This window comes from Propithecus coquereli, unplaced genomic scaffold (assembly GCF_000956105.1).
Source record: "Propithecus coquereli isolate 6110/MARCELLA unplaced genomic scaffold, Pcoq_1.0 Scaffold59, whole genome shotgun sequence".
In the NCBI taxonomy this organism is placed as follows: domain Eukaryota; kingdom Metazoa; phylum Chordata; class Mammalia; order Primates; family Indriidae; genus Propithecus; species Propithecus coquereli.
Genome location: NW_012151840.1, coordinates 3,168,431 through 3,193,262, shown reverse-complemented (window position 1 = coordinate 3,193,262; position 24,832 = coordinate 3,168,431). Strand labels below are relative to the sequence as shown.

General features: G+C 51.1%; 2 protein-coding genes across 3 annotated transcripts in view; one reads left to right on the top strand and one right to left on the bottom strand.

The window, feature by feature from the left end:
* Nucleotides 1–8,557, top strand: part of TDRD10 (tudor domain containing 10) — a 30,024-nt gene extending 21,467 nt beyond the window's left edge. The window contains exons 5-11 of the mRNA XM_012658495.1: nt 4,495–4,537; nt 4,854–4,944; nt 5,700–5,847; nt 6,109–6,254; nt 6,534–6,688; nt 8,218–8,288; nt 8,494–8,557. Of these exons, the coding sequence (XP_012513949.1) occupies nt 4,495–4,537; nt 4,854–4,944; nt 5,700–5,847; nt 6,109–6,254; nt 6,534–6,688; nt 8,218–8,288; nt 8,494–8,526 (687 nt within the window). The 3' untranslated portion in view covers nt 8,527–8,557. The remainder of the gene's footprint in view (nt 1–4,494; nt 4,538–4,853; nt 4,945–5,699; nt 5,848–6,108; nt 6,255–6,533; nt 6,689–8,217; nt 8,289–8,493) is intronic.
* A 790-nt stretch (nt 8,558–9,347) lies between these two features.
* On the bottom strand, nt 9,348–19,429 carry UBE2Q1 (ubiquitin-conjugating enzyme E2Q family member 1). 2 transcript variants are annotated; one of them, XM_012658887.1, is made up of 13 exons: nt 18,942–19,429; nt 16,569–16,673; nt 16,128–16,232; nt 15,463–15,513; nt 13,776–13,916; nt 13,482–13,566; nt 13,141–13,201; nt 12,863–12,953; nt 12,688–12,746; nt 12,538–12,586; nt 12,173–12,268; nt 11,707–11,773; nt 9,348–11,243 (listed from the first exon to the last, which is right to left on the bottom strand). In XM_012658887.1, the coding sequence occupies exons 1-13, from the start codon at nt 19,266–19,268 to the stop codon at nt 11,212–11,214; spliced, it is 1,269 nt and encodes a 422-aa protein (XP_012514341.1). In that variant the 5' UTR covers nt 19,269–19,429; the 3' UTR covers nt 9,348–11,211. The 2 variants fall into 2 exon arrangements, with proteins under 2 accessions (XP_012514341.1, XP_012514342.1); XM_012658888.1 differs by lacking the exon at nt 15,463–15,513 and having other exon boundaries at nt 18,942–19,143.
* Nucleotides 19,430–24,832: the final 5,403 nt, after the last annotated feature.

Genomic DNA, 24,832 nt, shown 5'->3' with positions numbered 1-24,832 from the left:
GCTGGCAGAAAGAAAAATAGAAAATTGAGAGAAGAAGTGTTACAAAGAGCCCTACTGGAGGTTGTGGGAAAGCTTGGCCAGAGATTCAGGAAATCCAAGTGAATGGAAAGGTTGTGTAAGAATAAAAACAATAACATATAACTGGATTCAGCAGTGGTCAGTATCTGCATAGTCACATAGTAACAGAGCACGGGATGGTTGAGCAGGGAACTCGTGGCTGATGTAACCAATTTACAGGTTTCAGAACATCAGCTTTATTGAAGTATTAAGTATACTTAGTAAAGTATAATTTACTTAAGATGAACCCATTTCAGGAGTACCGTTTCATGGATTTTGACAGATGTGTGCAGCCACGTAACCACTGTCACAGTCAAGACACAGAACATTTCAGTGCCCCGAAGATTCTCGCGAGCCCCTTCCCAGTCAGCCGGTTGGTTGTCCCCCTGCCTGGCCCCAGCAGCCATGATCCGTGTTTTCCCTCTTCAGATGAGATCTGTCGTTTCTGGCATTTCCTATAGCCATGTTGTGTGCTTTCCCCCGGCCGCTTTCACTCCCCGAGCGCTGCTGCGACTCCGTCCACGTGCTTGCACCATCAGCAGTTCTTCTGTCATTGCTGAGTGATTTCTCTTGTATGGATGTGCCACCATCTATTCGTCCTTTCACCTAGATTTAACTTTTAAAGGGACCCTGTAGCACTGACCCCAGGAGGCCGGAGTGGAAGCAGGAAGACCCATCTCAGGTGGTCCAGGTAAGAGATGAGCACGTCTGGTCACACCAGCCCCAGTGCACTCCCCAGACTCGCCAAGCACGTCCCGGCCTGAGGGCCTCTTCACCTGCCTTCTCAGCCCACCTTCTCCCAGAGGCCTCCCTTCATTCCGGTGTCCCTTCAGCTGCCACCTCCGCAGAAGGACTTTGCCTGAGACAGCACCCTCCCCCGCCTCATGTTTCTTCATCGCTGTCATCCCATCTTCTTTGTGTGCGTATCGAGCGTCTGCTGCCCCCGCCAGAATGCGAATGTCGTGGCAGCCGTGTCTGGAGCGCAGGCATTTTATGAGTATTTGTGGGGTGGCTGTCGGCGGGCTCCCTGAGAACAGGGTCTGCATCTTTCCTCTTTGTCATTTTGGGCCTGGCGTATAGAAGTGCAAGACGTATCACCTGGATGATTAAAGGATGAGAGGGAAGCAGGTGAGGTTATAAAGCCATAAATGTTAAATTTCCACCAGGATGTGCCCTCAGGCGGTCCCAGGTGCAGTTCCCCATGGAGAGACAGGCATTAAAGAGCGAAGGCCCTGGGAGGCCGCAGGTGGGGAAGCTGCTGCCCTGAGCGCTGAACGTCTCCTGGTGTGCACAGGGGACGACTGAGTGGATCGTCCCTGCCCCGGGCCTCTGGCCACTGACATTTGCCTGCCTCGTTCTTCTCTCCCAGGGCTCACTCTCTCAGCACAGCTCTGCAGCAAGCGTAGCTCCCCGAACGCTTGACCAGCTGGTAGAAATGTCCCAGAACAAAGTGGGGGATAATTAACAGCTGTCGATTGATCTGGGCAGGAGGGTAGCTGCGCTTGTAGCAACAATAGGGCTTAATTAAAATCGGCTGCTTTGGCAGCTATTGCGGCGCTGCCTTGATCTCTGGAGCTTCCGTGTGGCCGCTTTCGTATTACAGACACATCCTGCAATTCCAGGTTTGTTTGTAGGTGATGTGCCTGCCGTGGTTGTTGGGTGATAATTATGTAGATTTTCCTCTGGAACTTAATTTCACGAACTGTCAAAACGGACTTGTTATATTTATCTCTTAAATCATTAGGGAATAATAATTAGACCAAAAATGGTTTAAAATGTTTCTGTATTAATAATTGTTTCTAGCTTGAAACCACTGATGATAATTGGTTTGTGGGATTGGTATTTGGAACTGTCTTAGGAGATTCTAAATAAGAAGGCGCCTTCCGCGCTTGGCTAGGGGGCAGTTTGAGCGCCGTTGCTGTGCCGTCGGGGACTGGAGAAGCAGGATGATGGGATGTAGCACGGCGATTACCCTTCAGTGAGACTCGCTGTCTGATTGTTTTACTGTGTGAACTCATTTGATGACAGCAGAAGGTGCTATTAACTCTTCCTTCTGCAGATTTGAGCATCAAGTAACTCACTCAAAGCTGAGTGGCCAGTGAGTTCTGCAACCCAGACTGGAGCCCAGACAGTCTGACTCCAGAGCCCATAGTTTCAGTGCTTTGCCACACCGATTGTATTTTGTAAGTCCTTACTGCATGTCACGTCCTGAACAGATACTGGTCCGGCTAAGTCCTCACATCCAGGCAGGTGCGATTCATGGTGTAGCAGAGGAAACCAAGGCTATTTACCCAGGTCATTTCTTGTTTCTTTCATTGGTTCAACATGTGTTTACTGAGAGCTTAACACGAGCCAGGCATTTTCCAGGCCCTGGTGTTACTTCAGCGATCCAGGCAATTGTCAGAAGATGCATGGGATTCTTGTTCTTGTGATGCTTGTATTGCAGAGGTAGGAGACGTGCGATAAACGAGAAAATTCCAGATAATGAGAATCAGAGAATTAGAACAGGGTGACGTGCTGAGGAGCAGGGCGTCATTCCTTTAGATGGTTCTTAGGGAGGCCCCTTGTGTGGGGAAGTGACATCTCAGCTGGGATCTGAGTGAGGAAGAAGCCCAGAGGAAGGACACTCAGGCCGAGGCGAGGGAGGACTGCCACTGCCCCAGGCCGTGAGCTGATGGGGGGAGCGGGTGAGGAGGTCGTCAGCGGGAAGGAGCTCGGATCGAGGCCTCGCTCAGCCAAGGTGGAGACTTTTGAGTTTTATTTGTAAGCACAATGGGGAGATGTTGGAGGGTTTTAATCAGGGATGTAATGTGATCCGATTTTCGTTTGTAGAAGATCACATTGTCTGTTGGTGACCGGATCGTGGCGCTGTTGCCATCACCCGGTAAGAGATGGCGTGCGCTAGAGCGGTGTGCATGGAGAGAAAGGAGTGTGTGCGTGGACTGGGAACGTTTTGGAGGAGAGGTGGCGTGGCCTGCTGATGAGTTTTGTGTAGGGATCCAGGGACAGGTGAGTTTGGCTGGAACCACTCTGCAGATAGCGATGTGGTTAGCCAAGTGGAGGAAGCCGGGCTTCAGCAGCGCGGGAGGGTCTGTTCAGACTCGCTGAGTTTGCGTGCCCCCGGCCCCCCTGTCAGATGGGCATCTCTGCGTTTGTGCAGAAGTCCAGAGAGTGATTAGGGCTGGAGATCCAGCTCTGAGGGTCTGTGGTACGTTGTTGGTACCTAAGAGCATGGAACTGGAGATGGCCTTGGAGAGAATGCAGATGGCGCGAGCACCAAGTCCTGGGACATGCCAGTGTTCACTGGTTGAGCTAAGAAGGGCCGGCCAGGGAAAGAGAAGGAAAACCAGATGCACGCGGGGTCAAGGAGGCCAAGAGAAGGAAGTGTTTTTGGGAAGAGGGAGTGGAAGGAATACTGCAAGTAAATTCAGAACAGGGAAGTGACTGTTGGGTTCAGCAACATGAGGGTCATTGCTGACCCTGTGCAGAGCCATCTCAGGGAAGCCCGAGAGGAGATAGACGTAGGTGTGGAAGTAAACAGCACTCAAGGCCCTTCCAATGGAAGGAGCAGAGAAGCGTAGTAGTCAGTGGGGTGTGAGGCTGGCAGGGTCTTGCCAAACGGGTAACGGAGCATGTTTATTTCTGGTGGGAAGGCCCACGAGGGAGGGGTGTGCCTGCAGGGGTGATGTCCTCGCTGAGGCGAGGCGGTGCAGGCCCAGTGCCAGAGTGGGAGCAGGTCCACGTGGCCACGGTAGCAGGAGGGGTGCAGAGAGGGCGGATGCCAGGGCAGGGGGTGTTGGCGGTTGGGTGGTGAGCACAGGAAGGACCCATGGCTTCCAGTGTGCCCCATGACGAAGAGACAAGTGCATCAGGTGGGGTTTGAGTGGGGACAGTGGTTTTTGTGGCAAGAGGAGAGGGCGTGAAGTAGTCCTTTGTAGAGAAGGAAAGTAGACTTACTAGGGGCTCGCAGTGGAACTGTGTGTTCTCTGGCAGCAGCTGGATGCAGAAGTGGGCAGGGGGCAGATACTTGGCTTTAACCAGGGTTGGGGTTTCCAGGTGAGGGGGCGGGGAGACCAGCGTGGGTAGGGGTGCAGGGCTGAAGGGAGTGGCAGGGTGCCCAGCCCCCTCTCCACCCACCCTGCTTCCAGTGTGACAACTGTTCCCTCTTCCTCCCCAAAAGAAGTGCCCACCAGGCAGCTCCTTCTGTGGCGGTGACTGCTGACGGAGCACTCCTGGCCGCAGCCTCGCCGCCTCCCTCCCCTGCTCCTGAACCTTTTCTTTGGGTTGGCTCAGGAAAGTGGGTGGCTGTCTCAAAAGTCGGCTAAAGTCTGTGTCAGAACAGGGTCTGTCTCCAAATCTACTTGGAGTAATTCAACATATAAATCAATAAAATAAATACTACCAGGCCTGAGCGATACCTTTTCATTTTCTGCCTAGGTTTCAGAGCAGGCTTCTGGTGAAGGAATTGCCCAAACCGCTGGTGAGACCCCTGGCTGCCCTGCTCGAAGGCTCCTGGCCTGCTCCTCCCGCCGGCCTGGGGCACCAGCTCTTCCGCAGCCCCTCTCAGCTCTGTCCCCCGCGGGCCGTGGTGTAGGAAGTATCCCTGTTCCCGTTGTTCCTCTAGCGTACTTTCTTAATTAAAGAATACCGTGCAGCCCACCCTCCCTCCAGAGGCGGATCTGGAAGCCGAGAAGGGGAAGGGAGCCCTATGAGGGCAGGGCCAAGGCCTCATGGGATGGATGCAGCATCTTCTCGGGGAGCTCTGGCACCCCGGGACTCGATCTTCTGCTTTCTAGCACGTGCACAGCTCACTCCCAAGGCTTCTGTTGACCCTTACAAGACAGAGAAACCGAGGGCAACCTCCTTTGCAGTTCCCATGGAAATGAGGTGAGAGACGTCGACTACAAACGTTCTGTCCCCAGAGGGTGGGGCGGGATGGCGTCAGGGACGGGGAGAAGGTTTTCGGGAACTCCTGCGTCAGACCCAGGCTCTAAGGCCGTGGCCCACACTGACTTATAAAACCGGTTTCCATTTCTGTACAGTGGAGGCCTGTGACTGTGCCCTGCCTTGGGTGCCATGGGATCGTCGTGCCCACTATTTCTTTGCTTTGCTTTCTTAGTGGGCACCATTCTCGATGTCAGGGATGCCAGAATAATCTGTTGGACTTGAAATGCTGTAGGCCCATGGCCTTGTTTTTGTTTTTGGAAGCAGCAGGTTTGGCTTGCTAATAACCACACGCGGCTCAGGCAGGGGTTAGTGGAGTGGCAGGGTGGCGTTAGGAACGTGTACCCACGGGCAGGTGCTGCTTTGGGGTTGGAGGTGTAGCCCGCATTGTGGACTGTCCACGCTTGCATCAGTTAGAGGCTCAGAATCCACCGGTGAGGGAGTTTGCCCGTCTCTCTCTACAGTTTCCTGATGTGTTTTTTCCCTCTGCTGCTTCCCCTTCCTGCGCTCTCCTGCACGCGCCTTCCTCCGCGGCGCACTGCGATTACTGGGGTCCTCGTCTTGCCCGCTCCCCGGGGGCTGGGCGCAGCCCTCCTGCTTAGGCAACGCTCATCCCACAGCCAGCTCAGCATCTGCAGGACAGTGTCGGTCCGGTTTGCTCCTCTTCACCTCCCTCACTCCCCTTGCTCTCCCCCCAGAGGCTCCTTCCTGGTGCTGCTGCTGCGGGAATGCTTCCAAGACCTGAGCTGGCTGGCCCTCATCCACAGCATCCACGGGGAGGTGGGACTGCTGGTGACCAGCATCGTCCCTCAGACCCCATTTTTCTGGGCCATGCACATCACCAAGGTATAGGTTGGTGGCCCCCTCGGGCTTCTGTGCCTTCTTGGGGGGCCTTCCTGGGGCGAGCGTGGTGATGGGGTCCGGTCAGTGGCAGAGATCCAGAGTGACCTCAGTCTGACCCCTGTGTTCAGCCTCATTCTCTCACCCACCTCGTAGCTTTGTTGCTTTGGGGCAGACTGGTGGTGCTAACGTAACAGGCGACATCTGCAGGTACAGATGTGGGGCGCAGTGCAGGCGGTGTGGCCACTGCGTTTGTGCAATCCGCAGACTCTGCACCAGAACATGCAGGCGCTGTTCAGCTCCCTGGCAGAGGCGGAGGAGCGGCAGCCTTACCTGGACGACTCCGCTGTGCGGCGCGGGGCCCGCTGTCTGGCAGAGTACCACCTGGGCGCTTACGGCCACGCCTGGAACAGGTGTGTGCCCAGGCAGGGTCGGAGGGTATGGGAAGAGCCGCTCCCTCCCTTCCTCGCTTCTCCCTCCTTGGGGCTCTGCTTTCTGTCCTGCTGTTGCTTCTCTCAAGATCTTCTCTGTTTATCATCATCTCCCCACCCAAGGAGGAGAGAAGCAAAGCAGACCAGACTCACTGTCCCCCTCTCTCCCAGCCTCCACCTTCAGACCCTCTGTGTTGAGGACTGCTGTGCTCAGCACTGATGAAACAACCCTCCTCCCTCTCCCTCCTTCCCTCTGGCCAGGTGCTGGGTGCTGGACAGAGTGGACACCTGGGCTGTGGTCATGTTCATTGATTTTGGCCAGTCGGCCACCATCCCTGTGCAGTCTCTGCGCAGCCTGGACAGCGACGACTTCTGGACCATCCCACCTCTGACTCAGCCGTTCATGCTGGAGAAAGGTGAGACGTCTTCCGTCCTCTGCCTGAGGATTTCAGGGGCAGGAGTTGCCCTTGCCTGCCCCTGGGATCTCAGCGGGGAGTGGTGTGGTAGGCGGAGGCCCTCAGGGTGCCCTTCATTCTCTGTTCTTTCCATCTAACCCCAGATTTCAGCATCTGCCCCCAGCAGAGCCGCCTCTTGAGCACTGGTTTTCATACCTGGGCTCTGGAGCCCCAAGATCCATAGAGGGACCTCAGGTGCTGCCCAAGGGCCAAGTTCTCTGGGTGGGGAGAGGGGAGGACAGGCCTCCTGCTCCTGCGTCTGCTGGGGCCACTCAGCTTCATCTGTTTTAGGTACTTTGAGTTTTGCTTAAGCTTTCACTGGGAAAGGATTCTGCTGTGGAAGAAGACTAGCATTTGAAAGTCAACGACAGATGCTAGAGTACTACACTTGGGATCTTCTCCTGATGTGCTATTCCTTCAGCCCTAGACACCTGTGAGAGCCTCAGTTTCCACATCCTGGAAATGGACCTTCTTGAGGTCAAAGTTAGGTGAAATGTCAAAGGATGAAGGAATACTGTGGGGGATCAGGAGGAGAAGAGGCAGTGGACACACACACATACACACACAGAAAGATGGAAAAGTATCTCCAAGGCTCCCTGGGCGGTTGACAGGGCTTGTGCCCAGTGGGCAGGGAGCACCACCCAGAGGTCGTCTTGGGTCATTGCATGAAGAGGGCCCCAGCTGCCCAGCCAGGGCAGGAGCTTCATTCAGCTGGCCCAGAGAAGAGGAGCCTCCTGTCCCAAAGAGCAGCCCAGCCTGTCAGAAGGGCCAGAGTACCAACCCAGACGTGGCCCGCTGGCAGGAGTGTGCTCCCCTCGCATGTGGACTTGGAGACAGTGCTGAGAAGTCAGACAGGTGTACCATTTTCTTCCCTTTATAGAGAAGGAAAATAAGGCTCAGAACAGTGAAAGGATCTTCCTCACATTTCATAGCAAGAACATGGCACAGCCGGGGGACAGAACCTGGGTCTGACTTCTCATGGCCAGTTTCATGCATACAAACAGCTCCAGGCTGTGGGGATGGCCGGACGGCGGAATGGCGGAGTTGAGTAAGGGAAGATCTCTTGGAGAAAGGGTTTTGACCACCTCCCTGCTTTGCCATGGTCCAGCGTGTGCTTGCTTGCTCTTCATGGGGGAAACCTCTCTGCCCCTTAACCTTTGTCTCTCCAGCTGAACCCTCAGAGCAGAGTTGAGTGAACAGTTTTCTGTCCCCAGTAGAATTTCTCATTAAAGAATATAAAATCCCAAATCCCTGTAATTATGTGAACAACAATGATAGTGTCTCTACTCCTTTTATCTGCTCTTACCGTGCCCTCCCCTCCCACCTTCTCAGCATTTCTCTTCTGGGTTCATCCTGGGCAGGGTTAGCAGGACTAGCAGAGACTTGCTGGTGGGAGCTGGTCGGCAGCCAGAGCCCCGGCCTTGCTTCCCCGCTTTGCTCCTCCTGCCCAACCAAGGGCTTCTGAGGTTTTGTTGTGTTTTGTTTTGCAGACGTTTTGAGTTCATGCGAGGTTGTCCATCAAATCCTCAAAGGGAAAATCACTGGCGCTTTGACCTTTGAGGTAACTGCCCCTGGGTCTGACTTGGCTGTTCTCTCCCACTCCCGCCCTTGGGGGCCTCAGCTGCAGGCAGCTGCCTAGGCCCGGGGACTGTATTTACCTGGCCTTCTCTTAGAGAAAACAGACTGAAGTTATCCAGGAGGCTGGGTGACTGGCTGGGGGTGGTTTTCCTTCCCACCAAGAGTTCCTCTTTCTCTTTCTCTTCCAGTCGCACATCCTGAAGTTTGAGGTGTTTAAATAACGGGACTACCCTCACATGTTTCCTCTCCCCAGATCGGGAGTCGGCCTGCCCTGCCCTCTCGTTTCCCTTGGCTCCTGAGGCCTTGGAGGTGAAAAAGGCCAGACTGTGCCCAGGATTGATTTGATTTCTGTTGTGCCTTTACCCGTGGCTCACCTCTCAAAAAAGAGAGCAAAGTCTCATTTGTCATGTGTCTTCAGTTCCCTAGCTTGGCATGAACATTTGAACCAAACATAGGAAGCTACCAGTAGGCTGAAAGTCTGAGGCAGCTGGTATGTTCTTCCCGTCTCTTCTTTGCACCCCAGAGCATGATACGAGCCATCCTAACAGATTGTGGAGAATGGAGAGGCCCCAGCCTAATTTTCCTGGCTTCCATGTAGAATCAGGTAGAGAGCAATTAACCAATGAGCCATCACCTTGGCAAATAAACGTTGGCATGTTCCACGAGTGGGGTGACTGCTACTTCTTTCTAGCCGCTGCCGCCCTCTAGAGATCAAGAGCCTGCCCGTCTGTGGGCTCTGGGCCGCGCGAGCCCTGCCTGGGATGGAGACGCGCACTTGTGTGTAGCACGACCCCAAAGTGTGTTTCATTTCTCTCTGCCTCCTTAGTGGAGAGAAGAAAATTGTTTCATGATGATACTGCCGCCTTTTTTACGCTTTATTAGAACCCTAAACTAAAGGTCATAAAAGGGAGTGTTAGGTTTGACAGAAAAATGGAGGGTTCTCTGAGTTGGTGCTAACACACCTCACAGGAGTGGCATTTTCCTTTCCATCACGTGAACATGAACCCCATTATGTCTTTAAATAATTTTATTAGAGCCAAACTATTTAAATAGTTTTATTTGTTTCATCCTTTGGTAGATGAGAAAAATACATTACAAAATACATTATACAGAGGACAGCCACAGTACACATTACTAAAAACACGATCTACATTCCAGCCAGGGCTGGTGATAAGTTCAGAAGAAAGCCACAGAGGCCTTGAAAACCAGATTTCAGCTCTGTGGAATGAATTTTCCCCTTGTGTCCCCTCGTTATCTCAACCTCAGCATATATTAGCACCCCTCATCAGGTGGGTGTGGGTAGAGTTAGAGCAGCATTGAGTGGGGCTGGTGAACTCTCCATCCACCTAAAGCAGCAAGACGTTAAAATCCCTCAAAAGGGGGAGGAGGGGAGAAATGACCAAAGTTAAAATTGTGCTCAAAGCATTACAGAACTCTTCTAGCATCCTACAGGCTCCCAGGCAGCTGTCCCCACGCCTGGGTTTTCCAAGAGTTGGGTCTTTACATAGCCATCCTGGCCTCCGTCATTTCAACCTTTATTAGATCTGTGGGCATAGCCGGTCCTAAGAGGCTGGCTCAGCCCCTAAGCTTACTGTCCAGGAGACGCAGGCAGCACCTGCTAGATGCAGTCATGCCCAAACTTTTACAACAGCAGGTACAGACAACACAGCACTGACGGTTCTATTGCAGTACACAGACTCCCCACCTCACATTCTTTCCCCAGCAGTTCCTGGGCCTGGGGTAAGGACACAGGTGTATAGAACCCCCCCCTTAAAAAGCCAACCTTTTCCAGTAGGACCCACCTTGCGGGAGTGGCTTAAAAGAGTCCACCATTCTCCAAGCCAAATAACTTCAGGGCTATGCCTATCTTCTCTTTTACAAAACCAAAGGAAGCAAGAGACAAGAGGAAGGTGAGCAGAGCTTACCAATGATCACCGTCCATTGCTACTTAGAGGCCACTTTCTGGGAGGGAGAAGGACCAGTGAACACCGAAGCATCGTAGCTACACAGCGTATTGCTGAGGTCAGGGAAGGACCACACGCACGCTGGAGACTGTCTCCATCCCCACTCGATTCGTTGCAAAGGAATTCTATGAAGCAGCCTCTTGAACCTCATTTTCTTTTTCTTAGAAATTTGAAACCATCTGTGACTAGAAAAGTAGTCCTAAGAATTAAGATCATCATTTCAGCCTACTGCATCGTGGTTTAGCAGGCCAGGCTCTGCATTCCAAGGGGAACAAGCGCTGGTTGCTCCAGAGGCCTTCAGGAGAAATCTAGGGATGGACCAGGCGTGTGCTTCAGCTCCATGTTTTTCGTGCTTTAGCAGCAAAACGCAGCCTCTCATCTCTACCAAAGCAACAGTGGACTTGGTACCCCTCCCCCACCTCCCAAGCAGTTCAGGGGATGGGGTGGGATGTGGGAATAAAAATAAAGATGAGTCAAGACCAGCATCTTCAAATTAACAAACTGTAATTGTTTTCCCAAAGATACATTTTTTTCATACACATCCATCATACACTGTAACCAAAAAAAGCAGTGTACATGAAATAAGAGAAAATAAATTAAAAATCCATAGCATAGGTAAGGAGGCTCTAGTCTGGAGCACAGCTGAGTTTCCAGCAATATAAGGAGGCTCGAAAGTTTCTTTTATAAGAATGCCTGCTAGCAAGGGTTCCAGCAAGGTGGTTGGTCTGTAAGTCAGTCTTGAGTACTTGAAACAGTTCTGTGTGTGTTTTTTTTTTCCTTAGCGTTTAGAATAGCCATCATTGTCCTGCAATAGGCAGAGCTATCACGTCCAGGAAAAATGAGGGAGGGAACCACAGAGGCAGCGTGAGATCCAAATACAGCATTCAAAGGTAATTGGTCCAGTGGTGCCTGGGGAAGGAGGAAGGGGACAACACTCCGTGGTTAGCCATCTTCCTTTGGGGGTGTGTACCAGCCTGCAGAGAAACAGAACAAAACAGTCAGTGAGGTGGAGGCTGAGGCCCGCCCTCCCGGCCCCAACCACTGAAGACATCTCCAGCGTCACAGGCAAAACACTCTTAGGAAGGTTATCCAGTGCGGGAACAGAGGGGTATGGGAAGCTGAGAAGCTGCCTACCTGCAGACTGTAAGAAAAGGGGAAATGATGTGCCCAACCTGAGATGATAGGAGAGTTAGATGAGCTTTCTCAAAGGGTGGTCAGGAAGGGGGGCAGCACCAAGAGTATCCGTGATACCTCTGTAGGTGCTCTTCTGGGAGAAGAGGTTATGGACATGAGCCGCCTCCAGCCCTTTTTTGGAGAACTGGGGCAGGTGCCGTGTTAATGGGTGGTAAGGCTCAGAAACCAGAAGGTTTTGGCTAGAAGTGAAAACCTGGGGCCTGGCAAGTGTCCGAATCTCCTGAGTCCTGGCTCCAGCCTCACCGTTTTTTTCGTGGATCTGCACCAAGGACTTGTAGGACTGCTGTGCTCTTGTCAGACTGTATTGAGACTGGGGAGAGGAAGCCACCAGATCAGGCCATGGCCTGCTGTGGCCTTACTGCCCCTCACCTTCTGCAGGCTGCCACCCGGAGACCCAGGAGTCCCGACTCCTAGCACTGTGCTCTGGGGACACACTACCCTCCAGCTGGGAGGTCCCTTGGGGACATAATCCCACAGCTTCCTTTTCCAGACCTGTTCCCCGCCCCTGTCCCCTAAGTCTTAAGGTGCCCCTCAGGCCACAGCCCCCTTCCTGTTTCCACTGTGGGTGCCCCAGGCCCTCTCATCCAATGCCACAAGCCCTGGGGCCTTACCCTCTCAGTCCCTCAAAGGCAGCCTTGGCCTGCCAGTGGCCCAAACCATACTCGGCTCCAGCCAGCCCCGCCAGCCCCACCAGCCCCAGGCTCCTTACTTTGTTGGCTCCAAACTGCACTCGTGCTTTCCCCTTCACCAGTGTGGCACTGATCTGCATGATCACTGACTCTATGGAGTAGGCACTGCTCCAGCCCTAGGTGATGGGAGGGACAAAGCAAGTCAGGACAGAGCTTTCCGAGAAACCTCATGCTTGCTCTTCAGGCAAGCAGCTGCATCTATAGAAGGGCCCCTGCCCTCACTCCGAGGACAGCTACCACCTGTCTGCAAAGGTCAGTGGGTATGGGCCCTACCCGGCAGAATGAAAGGGCCACATCATGCCTATCGCCCAACCCACAGGGTGCTTGTGTGGTAAAGCTCAGCCTCGCCCCACCCAGCCCGGCCAAGGAGGAGCGAGAGGCTCACCTGTTTGGTGAGAAGTTCCATGCAGATGGCACCTCCGCCCAGAACATACCTGCATGAGAAAGGTTAGTCAGTTGTGCCTGGCAAAACCTCCAAGGCCCTTCCCCCGCTCTGCCACAGGAGCTGCCCTCTTCCTCATGCCCAGCCACTCACCCTCCGGAGAGGACTGGAGACACAACCCTGACAAATGGTGGGTCAAAGGGAAAGTTATCCTGAGAAAGAGACAGAGATGACAATCAGGGAAGGGAGGCCAGTATCCTCCACAGACTGTAAGGCAGTAGGGAAAGCCTGGGCCAGGGAGGGAAAGACTGGAAAGGAAAAGTCTTACTTTAAAGGAAAAATTAAGTAGGATGAAGTCAGCTCCTTCTTTCTCTTTGAGGATCTGGAGATCGTTGTGCAAAGCGCTGTCCTGGTCAACTCTATGAAGCAATGAGCCTGAACTCAGACTCCTGGTCCCAGCTCAGGAGCCTCATAGGGCTCCCACTGCCCACACCCGCTCTGGAAGCCTGCAACCAACACACTGGATGGGACTGCCCTGGATATCCCACCACAGTAGCTCCACTCACACTCCTCCACTTCCTCTCCAATCCCAGAGTCCCCACTCACTTGAGGAGTTTGACATTCCAATCATATAGACTGTCATTCACAAGTTCGACTGCATAGTTTCCTGGAAGCAGGGAGGAAGGAAGATGGGTGTTAGTAGGATGGTCCAGTTGGTGAGTGGTCCCAAATGCAGATCTCTTTGCCAAAAAGAGAAAAAGATCAACTGCTCCAGGTTCACCCTAGATGGACATGCAGCCAATCCAAGCCACTGGCTTGAGGAGCTCTATTCTTGGCCTGATAAGTTCATAAGCATTCACGTATCCCAGAACTTCCTGGGGCCCCTTGCCACCATATCCTTCTTTATGAGAAACTCCTGTGCAGGCCCTGCTCTGGGGCAAACTCACCACCTTTGAAACTCTGTGATCGGTATATATCCCTGAGCTCCTTCATCAGCCGGTCAGTGGCCTGCACCGAGCCAGACACTGCACCCTGTGAAGGAGAGATGGCAGGAATGTTTCTTGGTCATGTGGTTTGGAAACACACCTTAGGGGCAGTCTGACAGCTTGTCCAGGATTTAGGGAAGGATTAGGCACATGCAAAAGAGAAGTCTGTTCCCCCTACTGATATGCCATGGCCTGCCACTTTTCAGCCACTACCCACCAACCCCTCGGCCCAGCCTCTCCCCAGAAGGCACGTACATTTAAGTAATCTTGCCTCTGGTTCTTTTTAATTTTCTCTAGGATGGCCAAGTTTTCTTTTCCAATGCCATCATCTTCAGATTTCTTGCCCTCAGCTGGCTCTTCCTCTTTCATTTCATAGTGATCTAGGTCTTCTGTGTCCTGGGGGCGGGGAGTGAAACAGAGGAGGAAGGAAACAAACACAGGTTATGAAAGGCCATCTCCTTCCCATTTCCCATCTGACCAAGAGCCAAAAGTTAAGGGGCAGCAGTCAATTCCCAGCCCCATTCCCTTTACAATCTAAAGGACAAGGCAAATATCTTCTCCTACTTAGTTCTCAAGCTACACTAGCAAAGCTATAGTAACGACCTAGGGAGCTGGCAGAGCTACTCAGCCCTTTTGTTCCCCAGACTGACCCCACTCCAACTGTACCTAAAACTCTCCCTTGGCAGCAGAAACTCTTCCCTAATTCCTAGCAGAATGACTGGGGCCTGACACTGTGACTCAAAGCTCATGTTTCACTAGGTGACTATGTACCCAGGAGTTCTCAGGGCCCCATTTCTAAAGGAGAAACCTGGATCATTAATCTCCTCCCCTCCCTACAAATGCAGGATGTGAATCAGGTATGTAGAAGCACCCACTGCCAAGATGGAAAGGAGGTCCAGGGAGGGAGATAGGAGAGGTCAAGAAAAGAATTAGCTCTTTATTCATCCTGCTCTCTGTTCTAAGTGAGCAAGTAGCTCAATGTGTGTGTGGTTTGGGGGTGGGGGAGAGCATATCCAGCATTCAGCCTCTCAGCCAAATGCTAGGAGTGTGGCACAGAGGGCTGTCCACTGCCTGGGAGGAGTAAGTTTCAACTGTCCCAGCCCTTTGTTGGTCTAAAGGCTCTTACAAAGTTACAGAACCTGGGACATTAATCCAATGCTAGGAAATAAAGTGATCAGTGATCTCTATGCTCTGGCAGGACATACTAACCTCCTAATTATTACACTGGCAGCTAATATTTACTAAACGTTATTACATGTCAGGTTCTGTACAACGTGCTATACACACTGGCCCATTTCATTCTTACAACCACCATATCATGATTCTATCATTATCTCATTTTACAGATGAGGTCTAAGTAAGATTAATTATCATGCCCAAAGTCATAGAAATCTTAACAAAGCTAAGACTTCAATCAAGTTCTGTCTGGCTCTGAAGTTCAAATTCTTAACCATTATATTATATTCTGCAAAAGTACCTATGTTTTTAGAGAATATATCAGATAAATAACTTAGTACTTATCATGTACTATATGAAGCACTTTATATGCAATGCCTCATTTAACCTTCAAGACAACCACGTGTAGCATTAGAATCCCATTTTATAGATAACAAAACTTCAGCTTAGTGAGATTAGGTAAAACTCAAACCCAATTAAGATAGCTGGGATGCAAACTCAGATCTGCCGAACTTCAAAGCCATCTAAAATTTTTAACTTACCAAGTATTTTGTTTGAATGATTTGCACCTAACTGTCTTTAGTGGTTGGATATGGGTGCCCTGTCTTCTCTACTACACTGAGTTTTCCTCCAGGTCAGTAAATCTGACTATTCCTTTGATCTTTTTCTCTCCCCAGTTCTAGACTGGAGTTCTGGATATAGTGGGCGATCAATGCTACTGACTGAAAGAGCTTCCGGCCAATGCCACCTCAGGTAGCAAGCCTACCTCAGGCATCTCCTCATCTTCATCTTCTGAAGACACATCTTCCTGTGTGCACTGCAGTGGGGAGGGGAAAGATGGAGATCAGAGCCCCAGTGCCTTGCCAGAATGCAGCCTCAGACCTATGCCCCTGGGCCTCCAGGTCTGAAGCTCTGCACCTGCCCATAATGCTGCCAGTTTCTCCACTGGCCAGATCTGAGTGGAAGCGACAGCCCAGAGAATGACTTTGCTACCAGCCCATTGTTCTCTTCCTACCATATGCCAAAGAATAAAAAGAGAAGCAAAATGGCTGTTTCTGTCCCCCACTTCACAAATCCCAGTTTTAGTTTCCTAAAAACCCCTCCTTTACTTGATCTTCTCTAGACTGACACTGCATTCTTGGTTCTCAACAAGGGGCCTGGGTCCCCAGTAGCTACCGCCTGCTACTGCTAATTGTGAAGATTCCCCCTCCCTCTTAACATGAGGGATACTGACCATGAGAGTGAGGTTTTATGGGAGAGATAAAGCTACTAGCTGCCCATTTAGCTAGATTCCCATCTGGAGAAGAAACAGGGGGAGAATTATGAGATACATATGTGTTTGGGAGTAGGTGGGGGTAGAGAGAACTAACAGGTATTTACTAAGTGCCCTCTGTGGGGCAACTCTGTGCAACAAGGTCCAAAGCTCCTCACCTGGTCTGCTGGCAAGGGCTGATCCAGCATCTCCACATCTGGATGCTGAGGGAGGTTATAGAGTTTACACAGGTCAGAGATGATCCTCTTCAGATGTTGCAATAGCTGTGGGTAGGGACCACAGAAACATCATATACTCCTTTCCCCACTCCAATGTGGACAGTGTATGCATGAGGTCTTAGCTCACACCCAAAACTGGTACCAAGTTCTCTAAATCTTATGGATCACGTGGCTGTGGGAATGAGTCTGATGGTAGACCAATCCTAGGGCTGGTGCAGGGATCTCCCTCTGGCTTCAGTAAGCAACTCCCCTAAGAAGTCTGCCCCAAAATGTTTAGCCTACTGTACCATCCACTTTCCAGATATAACTCCCTTTGAGAGGATGCCTTGGTGACATGGGCCTCATAGGAATAAATATGCCCCCACCCCGCGGCCCCCTCACCAGAGTATTCCCTTTCTTTATGTCCACCAGCCTCTCCAAGACAGCAGCCAAGTTAGGGTCATCAGACTCCACCGACCAGATGGGAGGCACAGCAGGGTATGACTCCTGAGGGGAAAAGAGCAGGAAGAGTGGTCAAAATGGGCAACTCTGGGAAAAGCCAGATTTAGCCTGCCCTGTGCCCCTCAAAACTTCTAGTCTCTTTGCTTCCCAACCCTACGATTTAGCCTGCCCTGTGCCCCTCAAAACTTTTAGTCTCTTTGCTTCCCAACCCTACCCCTTACATGTGTACTCATAAAAGCCCAGCTCAGATCAGGAGCTTCCCAACAAATCCTAAACTGGAAACAGTCCCTGGGAGGACCCTTTCCAAGAAGCAGCCTGGAGCGTATTCTTTCTTTCCTGGAGAGTAAACACCAGCACAGCCAAACTCTGCTACCAGTGAGAGAAGACTCCTGATCTACCATATTGCCTATACAAGTTCCAGACTTGAAGTTCTCTCCATGCCCAGGACAAAGTCCTGCAACCTTTCTGCTTTTCTAACTCCATAATTAGCTGAGAAAGGGATCACCTCAACCACACTGATGTGAAAAAAGCATAGAATAAAAATTAGACTGCATCTCCAGAACTGAAGAGTAAAAGGGTACCCAGAAAAATCTCTCCACATACTACTCCCAACACAGCCCCTCAAAGACCAATTCTCCCCACCTCTCCCTTGGGAACCTGCCACCCTCTCAGTCCAGGCGTGGGCTGTAGGGCTCCACATGGCGGGCTGGGAGAAAGAAGCCTACGCTGCTGACATTCCCAGCATTCCTGAACCACGGTGCCAAATGCAGCCTGACCAGACTTCCCCTCTGCCTAAACCAAGGGGGATGGTTCAGGCCAAGTCTCCTTTATAGGGGCCACAGGGAATCTGGCTGAGGACCCCTTAAACTAACTTCCCACCAGGAACGAAGACCTCTGGCAACTGGACGGGCAGATGGATGGGGCAAACCTACCCTTAAGGAATAAGAAGCTTAATTGAGTAACAAAATTAACCCTTGAGACTTCCACACATGCCACGGAAACCTTATCCACTTCTACTGGGGATCTTGGCTCTCCCATTGCTCTAATCCTCAGTGCTGGAAGAAAAATAATTATCAAAGATGCTCAAGTCTTCACCTGACTAAGCCATCCCTAGTCCTTCAATCTTGAACTTTTTAGTAGGGAGAAAAAAAAGGAGGAAATGGGAGAAGAGAGAAATGGGACACATGAGTTTTGGTGGGGCATCATTCGACTTCAACCCAAGCTGAGGTTTACCTCACCAACCTTTGACCCGGTTGGAAAGGGACAGGAAACACCATGTAAGTTAAATTCAGGCCCCCAAGTGCCACAGAATTCACAAGTCTGTCTGTCCCCAAGCTACTCCCATTCACAGTCTGCCTGCTAAGTACTGTCCGCTAGTACCCTAACTACTGCTCCAAGCAGGGAGAAGACCATCACAGCACGAAATATCAACCAATATAAGTGCTATACCATGAAGTACCAGACATTCCCAAATTATCAGAAACCAAACCTCTCTTCAAGGGATGTCTGAGGGTAGATTGAGCAGAGACATATAAGGTGGATGCCTAGGATGGAATGATAATGCCCACTAGGAGAAATGGTACTGTTACTGCTCAGAATAAATGGGGTAGCCCTCCCACATCACATCACCATCACACAGGAAAGGCAACAACCCAGGGCATCTGGATATATCCACAGGGAACACAGAAAGGAGTGGCAGACCTGCTACTAGCTGAAGCAAAAAGGAGAGTTAAAGGTTACACCAAAATATAAGTGCATCCAAAAGAGAGAAGTCAATGAATTGCAAACTATCACTTGGTGAAATACAGAGTGCAAAGAGGGGCTGCACGAGGGATGTCTGGGCAGGGATCCCACAGGTGGCAAAATCCTAAGTCAAAGGAACTACTGAGAAGGGGGCATCACTGAAATGTGCAAAGTTCCAGGCCAGGTCTTTCCAGCTGGGGCCAGTGCAGAGGCCTAGAACCTTGAGATGAGGGCTGGGGATAGGGGTGGAGAAAGGGGCATTCCTAGGTGGCAAGGTAAAGTTGTGGAGGAGTAGCCAAGAGAAGCCCAAATCATGAACCTTGGGATGTGGGTGGGTTCGTGGAAAGGGGTAGTCGAGGCGCCATATGTTGGGGTATTCCTCGCTATTGGGTCAATGGTAGATTATGGGACACAACAGAACCTCAAGCAGCAGAAACAAGTGTAACCTGGAGAGGAGACGAGCCCCAGGGCTTCGGCCTCCCAGGTCCTTCGAGAGCAAAAAGCTGGATGGGGTGATCCTGAGTCCCTGGCAAGGGCCCCCCACAGAGGCGCACGCGAGAGGGTCCTCACCGTGATGTTGCAGTGGATGCGGACGGGGTCCCCAGGCACCGACCCTCGTGGGGGGAGATGCGGTCCAGGCGCGGCCCCCGCCCCGGCCCCTCCGGCCCCAGCCAGCAGGAACTCGCAGCTTAGCTCGTCCAGGCAGGCGCTGGCAATGCGGAAGCGCTCGTGGCCGCGGTGGAAGATGGACTCCAGCAGCTTCAGCTCCCGCCTCAGGCAGGGCCCTGGCCCCGGGCCCCCCCCTGGGCCGCCCCCGGCCCCCGGCGCCGCCCCCTGGCCCCCCAGCTGCTGCCCCGGCCCCGGCTGCTGCTGCCCCTGCGGCTGCGGCTGCTGCATCCTCCGCTCCGCTCCGCTCCGGGGCCGGCGGGCCGGGAGCCTCCGGCCTCCGCTCCGGGCTCCGCCGCCGCCGCCGCCGCCGCCGCCGCGGTCCGCACTTCCTGATCCCCCCTTCGCCAAGATGGCGCCGCCGCCACCTCCGGGACAGGGGCCCCCCCCTCGGCTCGCTGGCCCCCCCCCCCAGCCGCCGGAAGCCGCGCGCCCCTCCTCCTCCTCTTCGGCGGCCCCGCCTCCGTCCCCTCTCACGTGACTTCCCTGCTCTGGCCTCCTCCACGTGATTTCTCCCTCTTTCCCGCCCCTTCGTTCTCGCCTGCTACCCTGCACATGTGACCCTCGTCTTCAGGCTCGCCTCTTTCAGCGCCTCAGAGCGTGTTTACGTACGCCGTGCGTGCATGCGCATGACGGCTCCTAGCCGGCTCTCCTGTCTCACGTGACCCGGCGCCGCGTGCTCCCAGGGGCTACCCGCGCGGGACCCGGTTTCCTGCTCTGGGCCCTTCTCCCGCCCACGAGCCGCGGCGAGCGTGCTGGGCACTCGGTGGGTAGAGAAGAAAGAAATGTGGTCGCTGCGATACTGTCTTTATCCTGTGCCCATGCTGGCCCTCAGCGCAGAGTCCCTGAGCCTCTGCTGTCCGTGCGGTGGGCGCGCTGTGTCTCCACACTGAATGAGGGGCATGTGGTCGGGGAAGGAGCCAGAGACCAGGATTCAAGAGGCTTAAACTCTCGTCCGGCCCTGCCTCTAGTGCGTTGTGTCACCTTGGGTTAACCACTTTCCCGCTGACCCTCGGTTTTCTCATCTATACAGTAGCTCTCATGAAGATGATATCTGTTTTGCCTACTCCCAAGGATTCAAAGCGAGGAGACCATAAAATGTGGAATGATGGATCGTTGTCTATTATGTATGAGGGGTGGTCGATAGCTAGCCTTTCGCGCTTTTCAGACCCCACGGGTCTAGGCGAGGTTGGGGGAAAGATAGCATGGGCTTCCTCCACAGAGTCGTGGAAGGAGTGCATCGCTAGTCCAAACCATTAAGACGGAAGCAGACAGACCGAGGCGGACTGCATTTCCCAGTCCCAAGCCTAAGTGGCTACACCTTGTCGCAGTGGTCCTGGCAGCTGCCGGGAATGGTCGGCAGTGCCTTTAGAACCTCGCTAGGTGGCACTATCACAAAGGACAGAGCTGGCTGAAGTTCCAGAAATCCAGAGCTAGCGTTCCTTTACCAAGGGCAGGTTTTAGCTTGCGGTGGGGCCTGGTGAATTTCTGCTGGGGCAACTCAACCCTTAGGCTACTGGCCGGATCTCCCCTCTTCTCTCCTATCTAGACTGAAATAAATTAGCCTATGTTGGAAGCTAACTGCTCACCTTGATGCTTGGTGCTGGAGTACTCATTTATCTATTCAATGGCCTTGGCAGAAACCTTTCATTGGCCAAGTTGGGCTCTGGGTATATAAAGATGATTGTGTTGTGTTCCTGGTCCTCCTGGGGCCGTTTATCTTGTTGGGGTAGCCTGAACAGTTAGCTACGTGTTGCCTGTGTGTGTGCAAGCAGGTAGCATAAAAGGCTGTAGTAAGAATTCCCATTTATTGAGCATTTCCTGAGCCAGGTTATTTTGCAAATATTTTTAAACATCCCAACGACATTGCAAGGTAAGCATTTTCATCCCTGTTTTACAAGTGGGGAAAAGGAGGGACTGCTCAAGGCTGTACAGCTTGTAAGCAGAGTTCCCGGGCTTGTCTCCAGAGCCCATGCCCTTGTGCCCCACTCTGCCTTCTACAGTGCTTTTTCAAGAGATTTTTCACACATCACTTGATTCCAGCCCTTACCTAAGAAACCCACAAATGCAGCCATTTGGAAGACCCTATACTTCATAAAGGGTTTAATTAGAAGAAAACAACATGATGAGACAGTCCCACAATGTTGCACAGACTCTCCACGTGCCCCAGTGAGGAAACCCAAAAGTCACAGTCACTAAGATGAGGTTTGTCCTCTTCTCTCTGTTGGTCTATTCAGTATCTCAGCTCTCTGGCCAGGAGAGCCTCTGGCACCTAGAAGCCTAATGTAGAGTCATATTTGAAATGACTGGACATAAGTATGGTGTCCAGCTGAAATGTGGAGGGCAGAAATGGAAAGGAAGTGATGGATATATTCATTTAATGAATACTTGTTGGTAGGGGAACAGGGAATAAGACAAAAATTCTTGCCCTTATGGGGCTGACATTCTGTTTGGGGAAACAGACATTATAAACCTGGAGTCTACAAAGCCAACTGACTTGCTAAACCTGGGAGAACATGACCATATCTTTACTGAGCACCTACTACGTGTGAGGCGGTGGGGATGCAGCATCGAATGAGAGGGACCAGGTCATCACATTTTTTGTGCATTCAGCATGGTAGAAAGTCAGACATTTTGTGGATTGTTACACATCTAGTTAACTGTAGTTTCGGTAAGTGCCTCAAAGGAGAATAAGGCTGGGGATCTGGGAAGTCACTCCTGAACAAGTGACCTGATAAATTCTGAAGAGTAAGTAGAATTACCTGAGGGAAGAGGAAGGGCCTGATGCTGTCTCAGCAAGTATGGATGGCAGAACACAAAGGTTTTGTGGTAGGACCATGGCAAGTTGGAGAAACAGAAAGAAGTCCTATGTCTAGAATAAGGGAGAAAATGATGCAGTTAAGGCAGGCCACGGCTAGGTCTTGGCAGGCATTCAAAGCCATGTTTCAGAATTTGGGCTTTATTTTAAGGTCATGGGAGATAAAAAGATCACTATAGTGTTTGGAGAAGCTCCGGAAGCCTGGGCAAGTACTAGTAGTAGCACTAACAGAATGACCCTTACAGGAGAGCTGAGTTTTGTGGGCAAGCTGGGAGTTGGGTTATGAGCATGTTCAGTGTGTGGAAGGAGGGTATGATGTGGAACATTCTCCTGGAGACATCTGGCAGGGTGTGGGTTCTGAGTTCAGGAGAGAGGGCAGAGCCATAGCTGTTAATTGCAGAGTCAGCTACAGCCCTCCTTTGAATTAGACCATGAAGGGGCGGCACAGCTGAGTGGAAAGAGCAGACTGGGGCGTCAGGCCCAACTGGATTTGGATTTGAGCTCCTCACCTGGCTATGTGACCTTGAGCAAGTTACTTAATTTCTGAAAACTTCAGTTTCCTTATCTGAAAATGGGTGTGATACCCTCTGCCTTGCTAAACTGGTCTTTGTGCCGGTTTAGACGAAGTGATATATGTTAAGAGATTAACACAATGATAGGTACCTAGTATATTGTGCAGCAAATGCTAAATAGCATTCAGTAAACATTTAGGGAGCTTTGCCATGTGCTAGAAGCTGGTCTAGGTATAGATTTATAGCAGTAAACAAGACAGACAAGTTCCCTGCTCTCATGGCACTTCCATTCTAGTGCAAGGAGTCAGACAATAAAACAAATAACCGGAAGAATATCAGACTAGAAGCAGATGCAAGGAATTAAAGTAGGGTCATGCGGGAGTGACTGCGGTTACTTTAAGTCCTGTAGTAAGGGGAGGTCTCCTTAAGGAGGCAGTGTTTGAACTGAGATCTGATAAAGAAAAGAAAGCAGTCCTGAAGTTCAGTTAAAAGAAACAGAAAGAGGGCCGGGTGCGGTGGCTCACGCCTGTAATCCTAGCTCTCTGGGAGGCCAAGGTGGGCGGATCGTTTGAGCTCAGGAGTCTGAGACCAGCCTGAGCAAGAGCGAGACCCTGTCTCTACTAAAATAGAAAGAAATTAATTGGACAACTAAAAATATATAGAAAAAAAATAGCCAGGCATGGTGGCACATGCCTGTAGTCCCAGCTACTTGGGAGGCTGAGGCAGGAGGATCCCTTGAGCCCAGGAGTTTGAGGTTGCTGTGAGCTAGGCTAACGCCACGGCACTCACTCTAGCCCGGGCAAAAGAGTGAGACTCTGTCTCAAAAAAAAAAAAAAAAAAAAAGGTTTTGAAGTTCAGTTAAAAAAAAAAAAAAAAAAGAAAGCAGTCTTGAAGTTCAGTTAAAAGAAACAGAAAGAAAAAGAAATAGAAAGCAGGACTGGGAGAGACTATGGAAGACCATTCTAGGTAGGGCAAAGACCATCTGAGAATGAGGGTGGTGTGGTCTGGAAGTAGTAGGAAGCTAACGAGGCACTGGCTAAGAGCATGGGCATTGAACCCTGGCTGTGCCCGCTATTAATGGTGTGACCGTGGGCAAGTTACTTAGCCTGTCTATGCCTCAGTTTCCACAAAATGGAGATCATGATAGTACATACCTCAGAAGGTTGTTGGGAAGATTACATGAGAACACATGCAAAATGCATAAAACAGTGCACATAGTAAGAACTCGATGTTTTTTTTTAAAATAGGAACTCAGCGGAGCTTGAGTCTAGTGAAAGGAGAGGAGAGAAGGGTAGGAAATGAGGCCAGTGAAGAAAGCAGGGGCTGGATTATGGAGACCACAGTAAGTTATGGGTTTTATTCAAAGTGCATCTGGGAACCACTGGAGAATTTTAAGCAGGGAGTAGCATGATCTGATTTAAAATTTTAGCAGATCACTCTGGCTGTCCTGTGGAAAATGGATTGTACGGATTTTTTTTTCCCTCTCCAAATGTCAAGTGTTATCAGCATGAGCAGGTACACATGTTTGGAGCAGGGTGAGCGGCCTTCTCCTTTGACTTGCTCCCAGAGGCATAGTATTCTGTCACTGATTCAACAAATATGTCCTGAGCACTTGCTGTTTGCCAGGAACTGTATGTACCGGGCTCTGGGTGTGCAGAGATAAAGAAGATACAATGGAAGAATGACTTAAGAGAACAAGAGAAAGAGACAAGCGGGGGCTCAGCATAGGCAAGAATTGTAGAGGTGTTGGTCATCAGTGCTATAGCCTGAGGCCCCAGGGTAACCCTGATCGTATCGGTGCTTCTGGAGGTCAATTTAGCAATAAATAATCAAAGAACTTTAAAACTTTGACCAAGCAATTTAAAGGTATGTACAAAAATTTTCCTACAAAGGAATACTATGTAGCTGTTAAAAATAGGTATCAAAGAATATTTACTGGTGTGGAGAGTTGTTTGAGAAACAGTAAATGAGAAAGGAAGGTTACAAAGCTATGTCACAATATGCTCCTTTTAAAAAAAGATGTGTGATGTAGTTATGTACCCAACAAGAAGGCATATATAGTCACATGTCACTTAACGATGGAAATACGTTCTGAGAAATTTTGTCACTGTGGAAACATCATAGAGTGTACGTATACACTGGTATAAACCTACTGTACACCTAGCCTATGTGGTATAGCCTATTGCTCCTAGTCTACCGACCTGTACAGCATGTTACTGTACTGAATACTGTAGGCAACAGTAACACAATGGTATTTGTATATCTAAACATAGAAAAGGTATAGTAAAGATATGGTATTATAATCTTATGGGACCATTGTTATATGTGGTCCATTGTTGACCAAAGCGACATTATGTGGCACATGACTGTATTTGTACACCAAAAACCTGAATAAGAATGTTCATAGCAGGCTAAGGTTGGGAGGATTGCTTGAGGCCAAGGGTTTGAAACCAGCCTGGGCAACA

Bases quoted from the DNA above. Each gene is read 5' to 3' on its own strand.
- UBE2Q1 (XM_012658887.1), bottom strand. From the start codon at position 19,268: ATGCAGCAGCCGCAGCCGCAGGGGCAGCAGCAGCCGGGGCCGGGGCAG. The intron at 13,202-13,481 runs GTGAGTTTGCCC...CCCTGCTTCCAG, and splicing joins ATCACAGAGTTTCAAAGGTG to GAAACTATGCAGTCGAACTT. The intron at 11,244-11,706 runs GTGAGGCTGGAG...GTTTCTCTGCAG, and splicing joins GCAGATCCACGAAAAAAACG to GCTGGTACACACCCCCAAAG.